Source organism: Pleurodeles waltl, chromosome 1_1 (assembly GCF_031143425.1).
Source record: "Pleurodeles waltl isolate 20211129_DDA chromosome 1_1, aPleWal1.hap1.20221129, whole genome shotgun sequence".
NCBI classification, from domain to species: Eukaryota; Metazoa; Chordata; class Amphibia; order Caudata; family Salamandridae; genus Pleurodeles; species Pleurodeles waltl.
The window spans coordinates 761469603-761487289 of NC_090436.1; the positions used below are offsets into that span (position 1 = coordinate 761469603).

At 40.6% G+C, this 17687-nt stretch overlaps 1 protein-coding gene across 3 annotated transcripts in view; it reads left to right on the forward strand.

Moving 5' to 3' along the window:
• Positions 1–17687, forward strand: part of CNTNAP4 (contactin associated protein family member 4) — a 2124586-nt gene that overhangs the window by 1051345 nt on the left and 1055554 nt on the right. For all 3 annotated transcript variants that reach the window (XM_069227637.1, XM_069227632.1, XM_069227640.1), the window contains exon 6: positions 5073–5257. In XM_069227637.1, coding sequence (XP_069083738.1) covers positions 5073–5257 — 185 coding nt within the window. The remainder of the gene's footprint in view (positions 1–5072; positions 5258–17687) is intronic.

The following is a 17687-nucleotide window of genomic DNA, read 5'->3' on the forward strand; positions in this document are numbered from 1 at the left end:
CATTTAGGGAATCACAATTTGAGAATTTTGCAAACCTACATTTAAAATGATGTGCTTTTGATGAAGATGAAAAAAATTAATTACCTGATTAAGAGTTTGGCGGTTGGAAAACTCGCCCAACAGGCCCAAGGTGAGGAGACTGCTGTGGACCTGGCCGTCTTCCCACCTGCCTTATTACGATTTTTTCATGGGCGCAACACACTCCTGGCAGTCTGACTGCCACATTATGATCCTGTCGGTCAGGCTGCCAGGATGACCACCATCTCTGCCAGGATCAGGGATCCAGACACATTGGTAGCAGTGGAAGTTGTGGTCAGCCAAAGTTCGGTACCACTGTGCTGATCATGATATCCCTTTCTGTCGGCCTTTCCATGGTGGTTGCACTGCCGTAGAAAGGCTGGTGGAAAGGAAGTTCTGGGGGCCACAGGGGGCTCGTGCACTGCCCACAATTATGTTGTGGGCAGTGCAGGGGCCCCCTGCCAGCATCCTGTTGTGCAGACAGTGTGCATTCTGAGGATGCTGTGTGCAATGCCGTTCAATGCTGCCACACTATTTCCACCAAGCTGACCATCAGAAATGTCCTATTATGATGTTTCCACAAGTCAGCCTGGTGGAAACATCGTAATACGACAGTGGTGAGGCTGTCCGTTAGACGGCCACCTCATCACTGCCGTATTGGAGTTGTGGCGGTCTGAACACCGAACGCATAATCAGTCCCTAATTAAGTTGACCAACTCAAGCACACACCCGATAGGAGTACAGGAATCCCCATTCTACTTTCAAATCTACTCAGGTCCACATGACTAGCAAACACCTGTGATTAATATTCCTTACACTGACTTCCAAACAAACAGAATGTCTATTAGGCAAGACCGAACAATGTAAAAAAGTTGAGGAGAAGGAAATGAAAAAAAAAAACCAGACTTTTTTTGTGGTCTTTTTCATTTACCAGTTCACTTCTTATATTGTATTAGTTGACTTCATTCACAATGTAACCTACACAGTCAAATGAAAGGAGGTCACCTGTAAGCCATGAACTTTCTTTAAAACCTCAGCTGTTTTTCTCAACAGCAGCATAATTTGTTGTCGCCAAAGGCAATATTGCCAACAATATGCATATTAATCCCATGACACGTTTCTCCCCTAGATCAGACAATAAAAAATAATTGATTAGTCCATTTCTTCCTTTATATGTTGAAAAAAAGAAGAGAAGAATGTAATTAAGGTCTTTTAGCACATACCATATAATTTGAATTGTGTTTGGACAAAATATCAGAAAATAATATCCCGCTGCAAACATATTGTGTCACAAATATCAGGACTTCAGACATGAATATTAAAGGTAAAAATATAATTTTTAGTGTTGTTTTTAATATTGTTGCATTTAATATCGATATAGAAAATATTGTTATATATGTTATAATTTTTAGTGCTAATTAGAATATAACGTATGTTAAGTTTTTTGATTGTATGTGTTTAATGATGGTTTTCAATGTGTTTAGTATGTTTTTTTTGTTTATGAAATTTTCATTGTGTTAATGCTCATAATCTATTATTATATTTTTCAGTAGAGGGAAGTGCTGGGTTTTTAGGGGATAAGGGTGGGGAGATTTTTCAAAAATATATGTCATAATTTTGAATTGTATGTTTATACATTTAAAGATATGCAAATTAAAGTTTTTATTTGTTAAGTGTTTTTTATTTATTTTTTATTTCTAAATTTGATGGTAATTAAGGCATATTTAATGTTTTTTTTTAAATAAAAATTATATTTCCATAACAATGTTTAAATGAACTAGTATGATTTGAATTACTGCTAGGTTAACATTAAAAATATGAAATTCATTTTAAGTATTGTTTCTAACTTTATAAATAATTTGTTAAAATAATTTAAATTAAACTACAACATTTTTGAATATTTAAAAACGTAAAAAATTATTTCTTAAAATATTACTTGCAAATTCTGTTTTGTGGATTTTTATATCATTTTATTTTTTAAAGTTTATGAAAGGAGTAATATTTTGAACAATATTTTAATTTGTAATAGTAAAGAAAATATTGTTTTTAAATTTTAAAGTAGAACTTCATATAAACTTTTGTAGTTTACATTAATATGTTTTTACATTACATTTTTGTTAACTTTGAATTAAAAAATGTGAGAATGTGGAGTAATGATTGTGTAGGCAATATTTTTTAATTTTGTAATATGGTATGTTAAAAGTTCTACTTTGAAGTAGTTATTGTAAATTTGAAGTCCTTAGTGTCCAACGCCGTCCCTCAAATTCATATAGATATTACTTGGGAATAGCAAATGTCACCCTTTTAATATTCCAAACCTTCACCCAAAATGGTTATAATAACTGTCACCCCTTTAATGTTCAACACCTTATATAAGTTGGTTCACATTGGAGTGGGATTAGTAAATATCACCTCTTTAGTGTCCAACAACTTCCCTCAAGTTGTGTGTTCAGAGTGAGAGATTGTTTATTTAAAAAATTATAACTAATGACTCCCACACCTAGGTTGTGTTTTCCTTGGCTGGGGGAGTCATCATTTGTTCAATTTCTATTTGTCACTACTAGATCTTCCCTAATGGGGACAAACAGAGAAAAAGACACCAGAACTTCAACCCTAAATATAATAGGCAGCCTGATGCCCTTGCTATGACATCCATCACTCTCTCAAGTCACACTAGAAAGCTTTCTGGTGATAAAGCCAACTGGGGCACCTCCAGTGGAAAGCTGATGGTCTGGCCTTCTATAACTAGGACAGGTGAACTAAAGGTTTTAGGGACAGGGTACAATGTTATGTTTGTGGTAGGGTACCCTCTCTGCCAAACTCTAGTTCAGGCCCTAAGCCACAGCTCAGAATGAAATTCACAGTCAACACACTGGATATGGCAAAGGAAGAGAGGGAGAAAGATAGTGAACAGCTTCCAGACTTATTGCACAGTGATGACAAGTATGGTTCTAAGAAAGAGATACAACTTTTACCAGAACTGGCTCCTAGGGCCTACTTACAGAAAGTGCCATTGTGTAAAAACAGGTGTCTTTGCATGCTTTCTCTATCTGCAGGTCCTTTGGTATCACAGAAGAGGCTGCAAATCCTTGTATAGCCCCTACAGTAATGCAAATTGCAAGGGAGCATTATTTTACATGCATAGGGTGTGCTACCACGCAAATCAGGGAACAGTTTACCTCTGTGCTCATGCCACATTGCAGACATGGACACAGTAGCAACATAGCAGTTAGGTTTTGCACTGATTGTGCAACACAAAGAGGTGGTGCACAGTCAGTGAATCTGAGGGTGCCTCATGAAGGAAAGGACAGTGGTCCCAGGGCTATCTCACTGCAGGTGGGTGTAGTCACTGCATCTTAATGGAGGGGTATCTCTTTCCACCTTTGTAATGAAAGGTGAGTTGCCACCTGTAAAGTGAAAGGTGGACCGGCTGCTTCAAACAGACAGTCTTCCTTTTAAATACGCTGCACCCAATGATGGCATGTCTGTGACTGCTTTGGAGGCAGCACATTACCAATAATAGTGTGCACTAACCTGTTCTGTGCTCAGTGAACCCAGTTAAATGTGTGCCAGGGCAGTGTTCCCTATGTGAATTACAGGCCTTGAGCAGTAAAAAGGAGTGTATAGAGGTTGTGGGATAATTTTACAATCTCTTTTTGGTGACTCCTCAGTTGATAACTGTCTTTTATCAGAGGACAGATTAGCATTGAAAAGCAAGGTTTATCAGATGTCTGAAGGAGTGCACCAAATCAGAAGTTGTGAAGAAATTAGACTTGAGAATTATTGAACAGTACCATGACCTAATCCAGTAGTATCAGTGAAGAAGTAAGGATCACCAGATTTGCATTTTTGTTGTGGCCTACCGGGCCACCAGTGAATTAACAAAGTCAGATGTACACTCCATTTCTCTCTGTAACCTAGTGGCATTGACAGCCATATAATCTACTACTAAGGGATATCAGTGCCAATCTAGTACTTTAATAATTACAATATAATAGAAATTTTGTCATTTTTCACTTTCAGGAAATTAGGAATTTGAGCTGATACTGTGATGCCCAGGTCTAATGCCCCAAATTCAGATTAACCACTGAAGGGCAGTGGTACTGGATGACACATGGAACCTGGCTGCAGTTCCAAACCAATGGATACCTTCCATATCAGATACTTCCGGTTCCAGGGTGTAATAACAGGTTCTAACAGGGACAGTTCAGGAGGAACATAACTGACTCCCAATGTCTCATTAAATATGAAAAAGGATCTAACTGCTGCAGTCTGACCACCAGCCTTGTAATCCGGCAATACGATTTTCAAGTAGAGTCTTGTGCACCAGACTGACAAGAATTACTTTTGAAAGTTAACAGAACATGGCCATGTCTTCCTTTCAGTGCTCTGTAGGCATAATTACTTATTAATGTGTATATGGTGTAGTAAAGGTCAAGAGTTCCATGCCTTAGGAACAGTTCTACTTGGCTCCTGTGTAGAGTCTCGTTGCCCTTTATCTATTTTTGTATTCTACAATTAAGTGCGGCAGAAAACAGTGTGCCAGGATGTTACACAGATTCAATAGTGGTTGTTATAAGCCAGGGAGTCATCAGATGTGTATAGTTACTGGTAAGCAAATTATACCATGATTTGGATATTGCCCCGAAGTCTCAGAATGAGTACTGCCGACGTTAGTCTTAATTTCGCAGGGTGGAGCCTCTCAATAATTGTTGCACACATCATGTCTCGGTGGTTTGAATTTGCATTCATTTTTATGTTGCTTTTGTAGGTGGTATTTAGTCACTGAGGAAAGCAGATGGGGGGCAGGCTGAAAGTCTTGAACTGCACCTTATTTTCTCAGTATGTACATCGTCTGTCCCCATTTTCAAATGGAAATAGTGGATAAAGTAAAGAAAATATATATAATTACTGAAAAAGGCTTGCCTCCGTCAATGATGCAGCATGTTATCAACTGATGATTCTTATTTTGAAATCATGTTTCTGCAATTGTTATAATGCTCATTTGTCAGCCGGCAGTGACAGTAATCCTGCACTGGTTTTTCTTTCTAAAGGGGATCTTAAACATCGATCCACGACTTCGGAAATTAACATTACCCTGGGCAGCCTGTTGGACGATCAGCACTGGCATGCCGTTCTCATCGAGCGCTACCACAGACAAGTCAACTTTACAGTGGATAAACACACGCACCATTTCCTCACTCCCGGAGACTTCAATTATCTGAATATTGATTATGAGGTGTGCATATTTCTTTTACAATATTTAGCCGTTTGGTTAAAACAGTTACAGGACCAGCGAAGGGTGATAATGTCGTTTCAGAAAAGAATGTTCTATGGCATTTTACTTAGTACTTCGATATAAATATGGCTTGTTATGATATTATTATTCTGGTTGCGTCAGTTACTTTTATAATGGTTCCTGAAACATGGCAGCTGTTTTAAAGATAAATATCTATGTATTGTCATGCCCCTCCTCTATTCACTTTTGAACACTATGGGGCATATTTTCAAACCCCTAACGCCTCTTTGTGGCACATTAGGGTCATTGTTTTACGCTAATGTGGCGTTAAGGAGGAATTTTTGCAGCGCCATATTTACAAAGTAGCGCAATGCATTGTGCCACTTTGTAAACCCTTGCACCACATTATTCCTGCACCAGGCATAATGTATGCAAGGGGGGTGTTCCGGCGCTAAGAGGCCTGCAACAGTGAAATTCACAGGAATTCCCTGCTCCATTTTTTGCGTCATTTTTAATGCGTGCTCAAAGCAGGTGTTAAAATGGCGCACCCATAGTAACCTATGAGCCTCCTTGTACTTGCTGCACTAGCATCAAAATGTTTGACACTACTGCAGCAAAGCACCAAAACAGTGTCAAAAATTCTGCCGCTCTTGGCCTAATGACCACCATTTATGATATTTATGATACAGACTGCCATGTTGCACCGTATCATAAATAAAAGTGGTGTATTATCTATGATGCCCCACTTTCTTATAAATGTGCCAATATGGCACAGATTTATGGGGATTTGGTGCAGAGCAGCACAGCAAGTCACCTTACTGCACTCTCCTCTGTTAAGGTGAAAGGGTAGGAATGCTCTGTATCTATGGCATGCGCACATTCATGTCTTATCCCCCCGTGGTGGTGCCATTTCAGCAGCTTAGCGTCAACACAGGCACCCCTGCACCATGGTGCAAGGGTACTTGTGCTCCATGCAGGATTTTATTACTACAGGAAGGGGCACATTTCTGCACAGACACAATCCTGGGAGGTGTTTTCCTCTTCCAATGTGTGCTGCAGAATAAGGCAACACACGATTTGTGCTTTCTTGCCTTACTCCATAACTATGAGGCCATTCAAGCCATACAAAGTGGATTTGCAGGACGTCATAGATATGGCTGAAAGGTTTGCGCCACCATTGCATCACTAAAAGCGATGCAGTGGCTGTGCAAGTCTCCCATAACTACGTCCCTATGTATTTTGCAAAGAGAGAGTCAAAAGTGCTTTCTTCTGCGTGGTTTTGTGTGCAGCACCTGTTAAATTGCAACTACCTGAGACTGGATGTCATACAGTCCTTCATTCTGGACACAGAGGAGCTACCCCCTTAATCCCAACCATATCATTAGGTATGGGTGCCAAGGGTGGGACTGAGCACCTGAGTGGTAGCTGGGCTTAAAATATTTGTTTCTTTAATATTTTTGGGTGCTTTGTGTAACATAGTGCCAGCACTTTCAACTCTCTTATGTTCTAGTTCATGCAAACACATGTTGCCTAGTGATCCTCCCACCTGCTCCAGCTGTCAGGGACTCGCCCACTGACAGGATATGTCACACATATTCCTGCGTAACCAAGTCTGGCAATTGTTTGTTGTTTTTGCTCCCTACCTTAAACGGGATGTGTGAACTCCCTTGATACCAATTTAAAGGCTACAATAGCTGCCACAGCTTTGGACTGCCAGTCAAATTATACTAATGTCTGGAAAGCAGCTACCATGACCACAAGTAGATCAGGCTTGAGACTTAGAGGAATGGGGGAAGATTATGGTCACAGTGATCTTTCTACCTCATTGCTTCTTAGCCACATTATGAGCAGAAAATGTATCGCGTTGAAAGGCAGAGCTCTCCTCAGTGGCTGGGACAAGGCTAGCAACAATTTCAAGGGCACCACCATGTTGGACATAACAGTCAGGTAGTCAGTATCGCTCATTATAAATCAGATTTTATCTGTCCAGTATGTTCTATCTAGAGTGTGCTACAACACGCTCACTTGGCTGGATAGTATCACAGACCACCTTAGCATAAGGCATAAAAAAACATCAAACTGTACAATGACAAGGATAATGAAAACCTCATCTGAGGTTATTTCATCATATAAGGACAGTATGTTTGTGTACTTCATGCCATATATTTTAATATGATTTGCAGCTTGCATACTAATAAATAACATAAGCAGTTATTGGAGTTATGTTTAGCTAATACCTTGAAAGCTACTGCTAGCCAATCATGACTGCCAGCATCATTTAACCTGATACAAAACTCCTAGGGCCTCATTTATGAGGTTTTGGCACAGGGCACCACCACCAGGATTCTTGCTGCACTGCCCTGCATTAAAAGAAAAGAGAAGGAATGTGAAGTATATATGAGATCAGGTGCATTCCTGTCCTTTTCCCCTGTGCTGGTGCACAGTGGGCTGCCATACATCAACACAGGGAGCCTTGCACCATGGCGCAAGGGTGTCTGCATTGCAGAATGCAGTACACATTGAAAGAGGAAAAACGAGGAAACATTAAGGTATTTCTCCTCTTTGCTCGTCTCTTACCCCTTCCCTTGGAAGGCTCAGGCTTTTGACGCATTCCCAGGTTTACGAAATCTTGTAAATCCGGGAATGTGTCAAATGCCATGGGTGTTACCTGGGAACACACACTGTAACGTCATGGCATGCCTCCCTGTCACAGGGTGAGGCAACGCAGCAACTTGCATTGCGTTGCCTCAGTCCATATCTATGAAGCCATGAAAAGCCACACAGAGTGGCATTATGTGGCCATGTAGATATGGCCCTGCAGTGTGCATCGCCAGACTGTCAGTAAAGGTGATGTTCTGGTGGCGCAGAGGGGCTTTTTAATAAGCCTCCTAGATTTACTGACCAACATAAATAGATAAATTACACATTCTGAATAACTGCTCCATCATTGTCAATGCCAGCTCGTTTAGATTAGAAAGTTAAACTATTACAACCCAAGAAGGATTTCAAATGCAATGTAAAATAACCCATAAGTAATATTACACTAGTTCTATACTGAAATGCAGAAACTATGAAATATTGACAGGACGGGGCATATAGGGGTTGGGTTTTTATGTTTAAAAGTTCATATTATGACTTTCTGGTTATAATATGGTAAGATTTGGCCTAATACCACATGCTTTCTTTAATTAGCCTGTCAATAACAAAAACGTTGCTATATTGCAAGCATTTGCCACAAAAGCTTGAAGTAAACATTTTACATTTACAAATCTCTCAATGATGTGGCTGTTTTATTATTGATATGTTTAAATAACAAGCCTTTCCGCATGCATGTTAATAATTTTAATTGTGAAGAAGACTTAAATAAATGATTGCATTGCCGGCATCTACAACGTAACAATATTAGCTTAACATATTATGACATAAACTTTAAAAAAGGGGATGCAGGAAATATTATTAGCTGATATTAATAGTTAATATAAAAATAAATGAAATAAAAAGCGAGCTTGTAACCAGCTTTACAGCTGAAGAGAAAGCCACTGTTTATAGGAGGATGTGAACTAAGAGTCCAACATCATTTGTGCAACCCACTTGGGTATGTCTTGTCACCACTTTCTTTCTGCAAGTGTTTTTACAAATGCAAAAAATATAAATAAACCAATCAGCCTTGCTATAATATATTCACAAATTGATCAATTATTATATAAGAAAAAGTAAAATTGGCGTTAGCAGGTCAAATAGAAATTACCGTGGTGTGGCCTAGTTTAACCTGTTCTTCGGGAGAAGCAATGAGCATCCTAGAAAAATGATAACAACAAAATAAATATGTCATTGGCTTTATATAGCCCAAAATGGCACCTTTCTATTATTGTCTTTAAAGAGAACTATATATGTCCTGTGATCTTCGGAAACCCGTGCTAGCGTGCAATGTACAGTTTGACAGATGCCATCATGCCACTGGCAGACGAGAAGTATACAGATAAAATGTGAGAATAGTGTGATGCTGCAAAAGGTATTCTGCTTACCATTTATGCTCCCTCCCTGGCTGAATCTCTAGCTTTATTTCAAAGAGAAAGCAACTGTGACATTTAACTGAAGATGCAGGAATTTTAGATTTTACAGTCATACTCATGGGTTTTTACTGCATAGTCTGAAAATTAGCTTATTTCAATGATTATCACCGAGAGTGGCCTGCTATTCTCTTCAGAAAGAAAGTCCAATTGGACTTAGATTTCAGCAGACAGGATATCGGTCACCGTTATGACAGACAAACGTATGCTAAGTTCTAAATCAGTTCCATAGTATTTTCCATGTCTACCTTTATGGTCAAGGTGTTAATTAGGGATAGAAACACCATGGTGATCTTCATGATTACCATTACCATACATTGTGGTGTATTTTGAAGCTATTGCAGGATCACATACATCTAGATACTGAGGGGTGTGGTTCTCTTAAAATAATGCTCAAAGGATGTCGTTTCATCTCGATATTGCCTGTACCAACAATATATACTTCTGAGATATGGTTGCTGGCACTGCACAGTGTACTCCCATGGTGAGCCAATGGTGGCAGAGGTGAGTGTTTCAGTTTCACAAAAACCTCAGCTGGCATATACGACCTAGTATTGTAATGTAATTTAATAATATTTTACTGTTTCACTTATTTAAAACCATATACAATATATAAAACCTTAAAACCTTACATTAAAGTGAAAATATTGATCACCCTCCCAAAATAAAAAAATAAAAACATGTATAAAAAATGTTTAAAAAATACCTTATATTGCTCTACAGGTTAAGTCACGTACAATTTTCCTTCCCTTCTTTTAATTGTGAAAGGTAAAACATGTCATCACATGGCCAGTTATTTAAAACCATACACAATGTGTGAAATCTTAAAATCTTGCAACAATAGGAAGTGTAGAGATTATCATTCGAATTTTCCTTCCCTGCCGTTGAGAAGTTGACAAAACATGCATATAGATTCTTACCCTTATCTCCTAATGCTCTCTGAGTAGGAATGATCAACGCCATGATGTTATAGATGGTGGAGCAATCTCTACAGAATTTGGCTTGGTTGAATGGTAGTCTCCCTGCTGCATTGGTCCATTTCTATAGAAAAGTTAATAAATGTTTAACAAAATGTTTCTCTTCTGCAGCGAGCAGAGCAATCAGCCTGTAGCTCTTTGGTGCCATGCATTATACAAACCTTTCACGATGGCAGAATTTGCTCAGCATGTGGCACTGAACTGATTATAGTAGCTACTAGCACACTCTAGGCAGCAGTGTATTTCGTCATTATTGCCACAGAGAGGCCATTTGGGCGCTAGGTTCTTGAGTTGGTGAATGCGGATATGAGGCATTTAGCCCGCCCCAGACCCACCCACCCCCCCAGGTGATAGGACATATCTGTCTTGGCCTCTGATGTTGTTCTGGAAAGTACTTGGAGACATTCCATGTGTTCTTTCCATCCTGATTTTGGAAAATGATAGTCTCCCCTGATCTGATCGACTTGGTCACCAGACTGACTAGCTCCCAAAAAATACTTCTATTTTTTGTGTGTATTGTGTTGTATAGTTCGATCCATAGAGAATATTTGTGTTTTCTCTTAATTGTATAGATTTTTAGCTTCTGGCATTTTTTGATGAAGCCATTTTATATAGGACTTTTAGTTGCCTTCTGAGAATTTGCTTTTTTATTAACTTTTTGGATTTTAGCTGGTTCTTTAGGGAGGAAGGATTTTGGCTTGGTGATAGAAACTCAAATATGTCTCTTACTAAACCAGTGCACTATTCAAGATTCCATACCTGACAATTCATTGTCTCAACAGCTTCTTTCATGTGATCAGTAAAGATCGGTTGACTTCATAATTCTTGTAGATGTTTATTTAGGGAACATGACCATATACTCTTTTTCCCAGCTTTAACTGCTGTTAGATCGCTCGCTGATTGTCCCAGGATAAATCTTCGATGTGATTCCATAATGTTATGTGCTGAGCGTTGTGGTGGCTTTCAGTTCTCTGTATTATGTAGGCTTCCTATATTTTATAAAAGTCAGCTAAAGTTGCAAATGTATGATCAATTGGTGATTTTATCTCATCTTTGTCAAACATGGCCTACGCTGGTTGGTCCTTAACGAATCTCCCGTTCAGGTATTGCAATCACAGGTCCGCAAGGGTAGTGCAGATCAGCTTTGCTGATCGTTTCTTCATTTTCTAACAGAAGATTGTAGTTGGAATTTTGATCTGGGGAAGCCTCTTCTGGGTGCCGACCTGGATTGGGGGCGCTGAACTGGGGGGGCTGTGTTTAGCAATAACTTAGGAAACTTGTGATTAAAAAGCACCTGCTGAAAAGTTCCTCGTGCGTCCAGCCTTCAGGAAGCAATTAAAATGTCTCTTGTGATAATGTTCTTGTTAGGGAGAGAGATGGAAGTTCTGTCTGGTGGCAGCTTTTACTCCTAATAAAGTAGCGAAGAGGGTTAATATGCCTGCTGCAAAGAACAGGACTATATTTTATGTGGACAGCCAAGTGGATTAGTGTGTGGATTAGTAAATCAGCCTTTGCAAGGGCTTTGAAACAAATTAATATATGGGACAGGGGGGGTCTGTAGAGATGAGGGGCACATTTCCCAGGTGATAGTAAGTGAATCCGGAGAGGTGGACATGGGGTGGCGCCAAAAAAAGGGGCTCCACCAGCTCTAAAGCCTTCCCTGCACATAACCATATGCCCATGTGATATATTACTTTGACGGCTAATATATTTCTTGCGTTTGCAATGACTTGAATGCTACTTTATCCTATTTCTGTTTTTAAAAGTATTGAGAGGCCTCCTCTTGGAGAAAGTTATGCAGCATAGTTTCAGAAATTGTCCAACTTTCCCGCAGATTATTAGAAAATCATTAAAGAAGGAGACCAAGTTCCCATTGCACTGGTGATCCCATCATGAAATATTCCAGGAGCAGATGGCCAGGGGGACTTCACTGGCTGACTTGTCACTCCCTACGTTGTCAATAAAATGGGCTTTTCCCTGCAGTTTTTATTTTGTTAGAATATGAGAGGAGACTCTAATGAAGGAATTCTCTTCATAGGTAGATCTCTTGTGCCCCATTCATTTGGACCTTCAATTTGTGTGGTAACAGTTGCAAGGTGTCTATTAAGTTCTCTAGAGCAGAGTTTGTGGTACCCTCTCCACCAAGGGCTCAGGGACAGAGATGTACAGATTCTCTTTTGTCATGTTAATTTTTAGATCTTTGATGTTATTCACCATCTCTTTGATTGATAGTATCTGTTGATCCATTTTGGAGGACTGGGATATGAAGGAGTCAGGCATTTTCACTAGCATACTGGTTATTGCATTCATTGCAATGAGTACTAGATAGGTAGGTGGAGCATCTTTCTGGGTGTCTGAATCAGTTTGAATGGACAATTCTATTGAGGGGTTTGCTTGTACCATTTGCCTCATCGATCTTGGTGGTAAGGTAGCAGAGTGTTTCTCCTTCTGCCCCTCTGACAGACCCTCCGCCTTTTTTGTTGTGAATGCTGATATTGTGTTTAAAGATTGAGTTTATTAAAGAGCTCTAGGTCATCAATTGAATTACCTAGGCTTGAGTGGTGGCCTCTAATTGTGCTAGACACTAGAGCCTTTTGAGATATCTCGAATTTGCCACAGATTGATTCTGACTCCAAATCTGTCATGTAAGTCAGGTAGGTCAGGAAGGCTTTCGGACGAGACACAACTTATCTAGGCGGTGACCTTTAATAATTTCAATGGCTGAGAGACCTCTTCCACTGCAACCTTTGTTGCTGCCTGAGTTTCTCCCATAAAGCAATCAGTGATGGTTTGTTGCTTGGTGTTGTTTGCTGGATCCTTCCTGTCCATCGCAGCCTTGACTTTCGCCAGGGTAAATTTTACCTTTTGAGGAGGCTCTAGCCTCTGGGCTACTAACTGTCTTTTGCATTCTTGTTATCATACTGTCTAAGTTGGGTAGCCAATTCAGAGTGGCATGGACTGGACTGGCATGCGCTCTTTTTTGGGCAGGGGATTAGAGGGGCTGCAGATAGGCTCTGACCCCAGTGAGTCTCAGTTAGAAGATGTTTGAGTTCCAGATTCAGGGTTTGCAGTAACTTTGACTTCCCGTCTGCAGTTGCTGCCTTTGCCCCCCACTGAATTGATTGATATGACCTAGTATTATGGCTCTCAGCATTAAATCCAGAGGCGCAGAAATGGAAAAGGCTGATGTTGTTGATGAAAATCAAAAGGTGTAAATGAACAGTCTCCAATAACCTGGTGTACAACTTGGCATTGTTGATGCTAATTTGTTCTCCCAGAAACTGGAATCAAGGGCCTGGCATGAGCACCAAAGGATGATTACTCCGAAAAAGAGATAAACCACATTGGGAAGATGCGTGGCCATCATTGACTCTATGCTTGGGTGGGACTATGTCCCATGGCACCACCACACTTGCCAAGGAGACGGGACCAGCCATTACCACATCATTGCCAGCAGGGTGAAAAAGAGCTTTATCTCTCCCACAGTGTGGGAAGCTGCAAAGCCATAATTGACTCTGTGCTAGGGTGGGACTATGTCTCCCAACACCACCACACTTCCCAAGGAGGCAGGACCAGCCCTTACCTCGTCATTGCCAGCAGTGCTTAAAAGCATTTTATCACTCCTACAGCACAGGAAGCTGCATGGCCATAATTGACTCTGTGCTGGGGTGGGACTATGTCCCCCAGCACCAACACACTTGCCAAGAAGGCAGGCCAGCTACTACCCTGTCATTGCCTTCAGCGCTTAAAAGTGCTTTATCACTCCTGCAGCATGGGATGCTGCATTGCCATAATTGATTCTGTGCTGGGGTGGGACTGCATCCCCCAGTACCACCACACGTGCCAAGGAGGTAGGCTAGCCGTTACCACATCATTGCCAGCAGTGCTTAAAAACACTTTATCACTCGCAGCACGGGATGCATGAGGAAAGTACCTGTGATTGGGCCCGGGCCAATACCAGGTCCATCTTAGCCAGCCATTACCACATCACTGCAAACAGCCCTTAAAAGCGCTTCATCACTCCCATAGCGTGAAACGCTACATGGCCATAATTGACTCTATGCTGGGGTGGGACTATGACCCACCTCAATACCAGGCCCATCATAGCCTGTTTGTGCCAGGAAGCGAAAGGGCAGGGCCACCCACTTTACATTTTCTTACAGCTGTCTATGGGTTGTAGCTGGTGTCTGTTGATGGTGATTTCCTGTTAATCCTTAATGGGTGGGAAGACTGATGGTTTTGGAGTCTTTCTCTGTTGGTTATTTATAAGATCTTAGAAGCACATCTTAGTTCCCTGCAGAGGGGGCATGGACTAAAATAAATATGTTTTAAAAATACCTGATGTTCTGTCTGATAAAGTTATGGGGAAGAGAAAGGCTCAGAGTAGACCCCTAGGTACGACAAAAAGTAAAATGCCTGCTCGGTACACAGCAAGAAACTGTGCAATAGAAGACATTGGCAATCTAATTGAAGAAGTCAATCAGTCCTTAACAAGGGGAAACAAATGGATTGCTGTAATACAAGGCCAAAAATAGCATGTATTTTTAAAGAGGGACTTAAGGTGGCCAAACCTCCTACCCAATCGACTGATAATCCTGCCAAAAGAAGTGTCCCAGTACTTAAGGGTGTAGGATCCCAGACTGCCTCTTCCACAATTCTTAAGTGCTATAATTTGAACAGTGATGACGCCCATGTTATTACATATATTATTTGTGGAATACCTTCTGTGAACCGATTTAGTCCCCTCATTGAGGGAGCCTGTATAACTCCTCATGATAAAGTTATATGTGCGGATGTAGCATTGTGTACACAAAATAAGAATACTTCGACAGAGGAACTCAGAGAGCTTATTGGAAAGTTGGGGGGAATCGTTACCCTACAAAAGTTTTTAGAACTGAGATGTTTGATCCAGAATATAGGAGCAACAGCTACATTGGGGATCTGTAATGCTTGTATCATGACAAGAAAAAGTGCTTGAAAAACCAAAGTATGGGAATTCAGCTGAAGGGAATCAAAGGAGGGTTGTGGGTACACATGATCATTTACACCCTATCCCCAGTAGGAATGTGCCTCCAGTCAATATTAACTGGGGGGCCTCTGGTGAAAATAGAGCAGTCACACCACCTTGTCAAACACCTAAAACCCCAGTTGGTGTATCAGCATGTGGTGGGAATCACGTAAGCAGATGAAGTACAATGACTCAAAATCCACAATCCCAGTATATTTGTATGGGGCTGCAGGATGACTGGAGGGAACTAGGAGTCACTCCGTATAGACGTTGGAGGAGCAGCAGAATAAGTATAACTCCCAGGGGCCTACCTGAATCAGTAATATATGGTTAATGGTCCTAGCTTACCTTCAGGAGGCAGAGAAAGTGGTGGGTCCTTGATAAACAAAGTAATTCACTAGGTACGAAATCTTAGGCAATGTTTTTGTCTGATAGGATCTGAAATCTTAGAAGCAAAACATTGCCCTACACAGAAACGGCTAATTAATTATATAGTCCTATTGTTAGGGAGATAAATGTCAGTAAATGTTTTGGTGAACTTGGATTTGCACACCTCGTGTCCCATGGGTGTAATCAATACAGTTTAAATGTAATTCACCCTCAGTAGGACACCCTCCTAGGCATAAAGAGCATTGAGCATCCAATGTTACAAACCAGTAACCATACAATGACTAACATAGCCAGATGTAGCAATGATGGGTTGGGTGAGATTGATTGACTTGCAGAATGTCTGAGTCTGCAATCTGAGTGGATTCCTCCAGTGCCAATAGATGCACTTCACCCTCCATTCTCTCTTGGGAGAAGGAGTGAATTAAATGACTGTGTGGATGTGGAGAGGCTTCTTTAGAAGGGTAAACCACACCAGTCTCATGATATATCACAAGTTAAGGATGATGGACTACAACTTCATGTGATTTCATGGAATATTGCAGCATTAAGTTCTAAAAAGAATGACCTAGATTAAGGAGAGTTCATCGATATTTTTCCTGTTAGAAATGGGGTCTAGTTGGCAAAGGTATACAACCTTGTCTAAGTAGTCACCATAATCCTAGTCAGGGTAAGTCACAACACAATCTAAATTATCCTGTTCCCACCCTCTCGTAGCGTGGCACTGAGCAGTCAGGCGTAATTTGGAAGGCAATGTGCAAAGTATTTGTGTGATGAATCATACAGTAACACAGTGAAAACACCACAAAAATACACCACACAGGTTTAGAAAAATAGGTAATATTTATCTGAATAAAATAAGGTAAAAATGACTAAGATCCAATAAGCACAAGTTGAAATATCACTTTTAAAAGGTTTAAAAAGAGTCTCAATCCTTAGAAATTAACAGTTGTCTCTTTGTAACACACAGTAGTATGCGACAAATATTACGATGCATAGTGACTCCACAGGAGGAGATGCATGGAAAAATAAGGTGTTGCGTCAAATTTTCAGACACGTAACAGATGGTGGATCATTCTTTCCATGCTGTAAGGGGATTGGGTCCTTTTTCAGTGCGCAGTCTTGGTTCCTCACTGTGATGCAGAGATATTTTGACACCTATGGATGATATGTTGAAAATTTTTGATACGCTGAAGAAGGATCAGGTGCTGCTTCGATCCGGTAGGCGTTGCCTCTAATTTTCCATCGCAAGGTGTAGGCACTGCGTTGAATTTCCAGTCTGGATGCTGGTACTGCATCGTTCATGTTAGCTGTGCGGTGATTTCTCAGCTGCAATGCAGGCTTCACACTGTTTTTTTGCAGGCGCTGGGACGATTTTCGATGCACAAGGAGTTTCTTTAAGAGGTGAAGTCTTTGTTGGCCCTGAGACTTCAGAAACACGAGGCAAGCTAAATCCAATCCCTTGGAGAGCACTTTTGGGGAAGGCAGAGTCTTTTCAGCAAAGGCAGAGGGCAGTCAGGGCAGTAGGGCAACAGCAGAATAGCAGCCCTTCTCAGCAAAGCTCCTCTGGCAGAGAGCAGGTGTAGGTGCAGAAGTGCCAGGGGTCAGAGATCCAGTTTAAATACCTCAAAATGCCTTTGAAGTTGGAGGGATTGATGGGAGATAGGCTGTAAGGAACAAATAGTTTTAAATGCTCACTTTCCAAATAGTGGCATTTCTAAAATAGTAATACAAAAACCATCCTCACCAATAAGCAGGATTTTCTATTACCATTATGGCCATACTAAATATGACCTGCTTACCTCTTCAAGATTAGAAATGACCACTCAAAAAGTATATGAGGGCAGTCCTACTGCTGATCTATGAAAGGAGCAGGCCTCACAGTAGTGTAAAACTAATTTAAGAGTTTTTCACTTCAAGGACATATAAAACATTTGTATATGTCCTGCCTTTTACCTACATAGCACCCTGTCCTATGAGTTACCTAG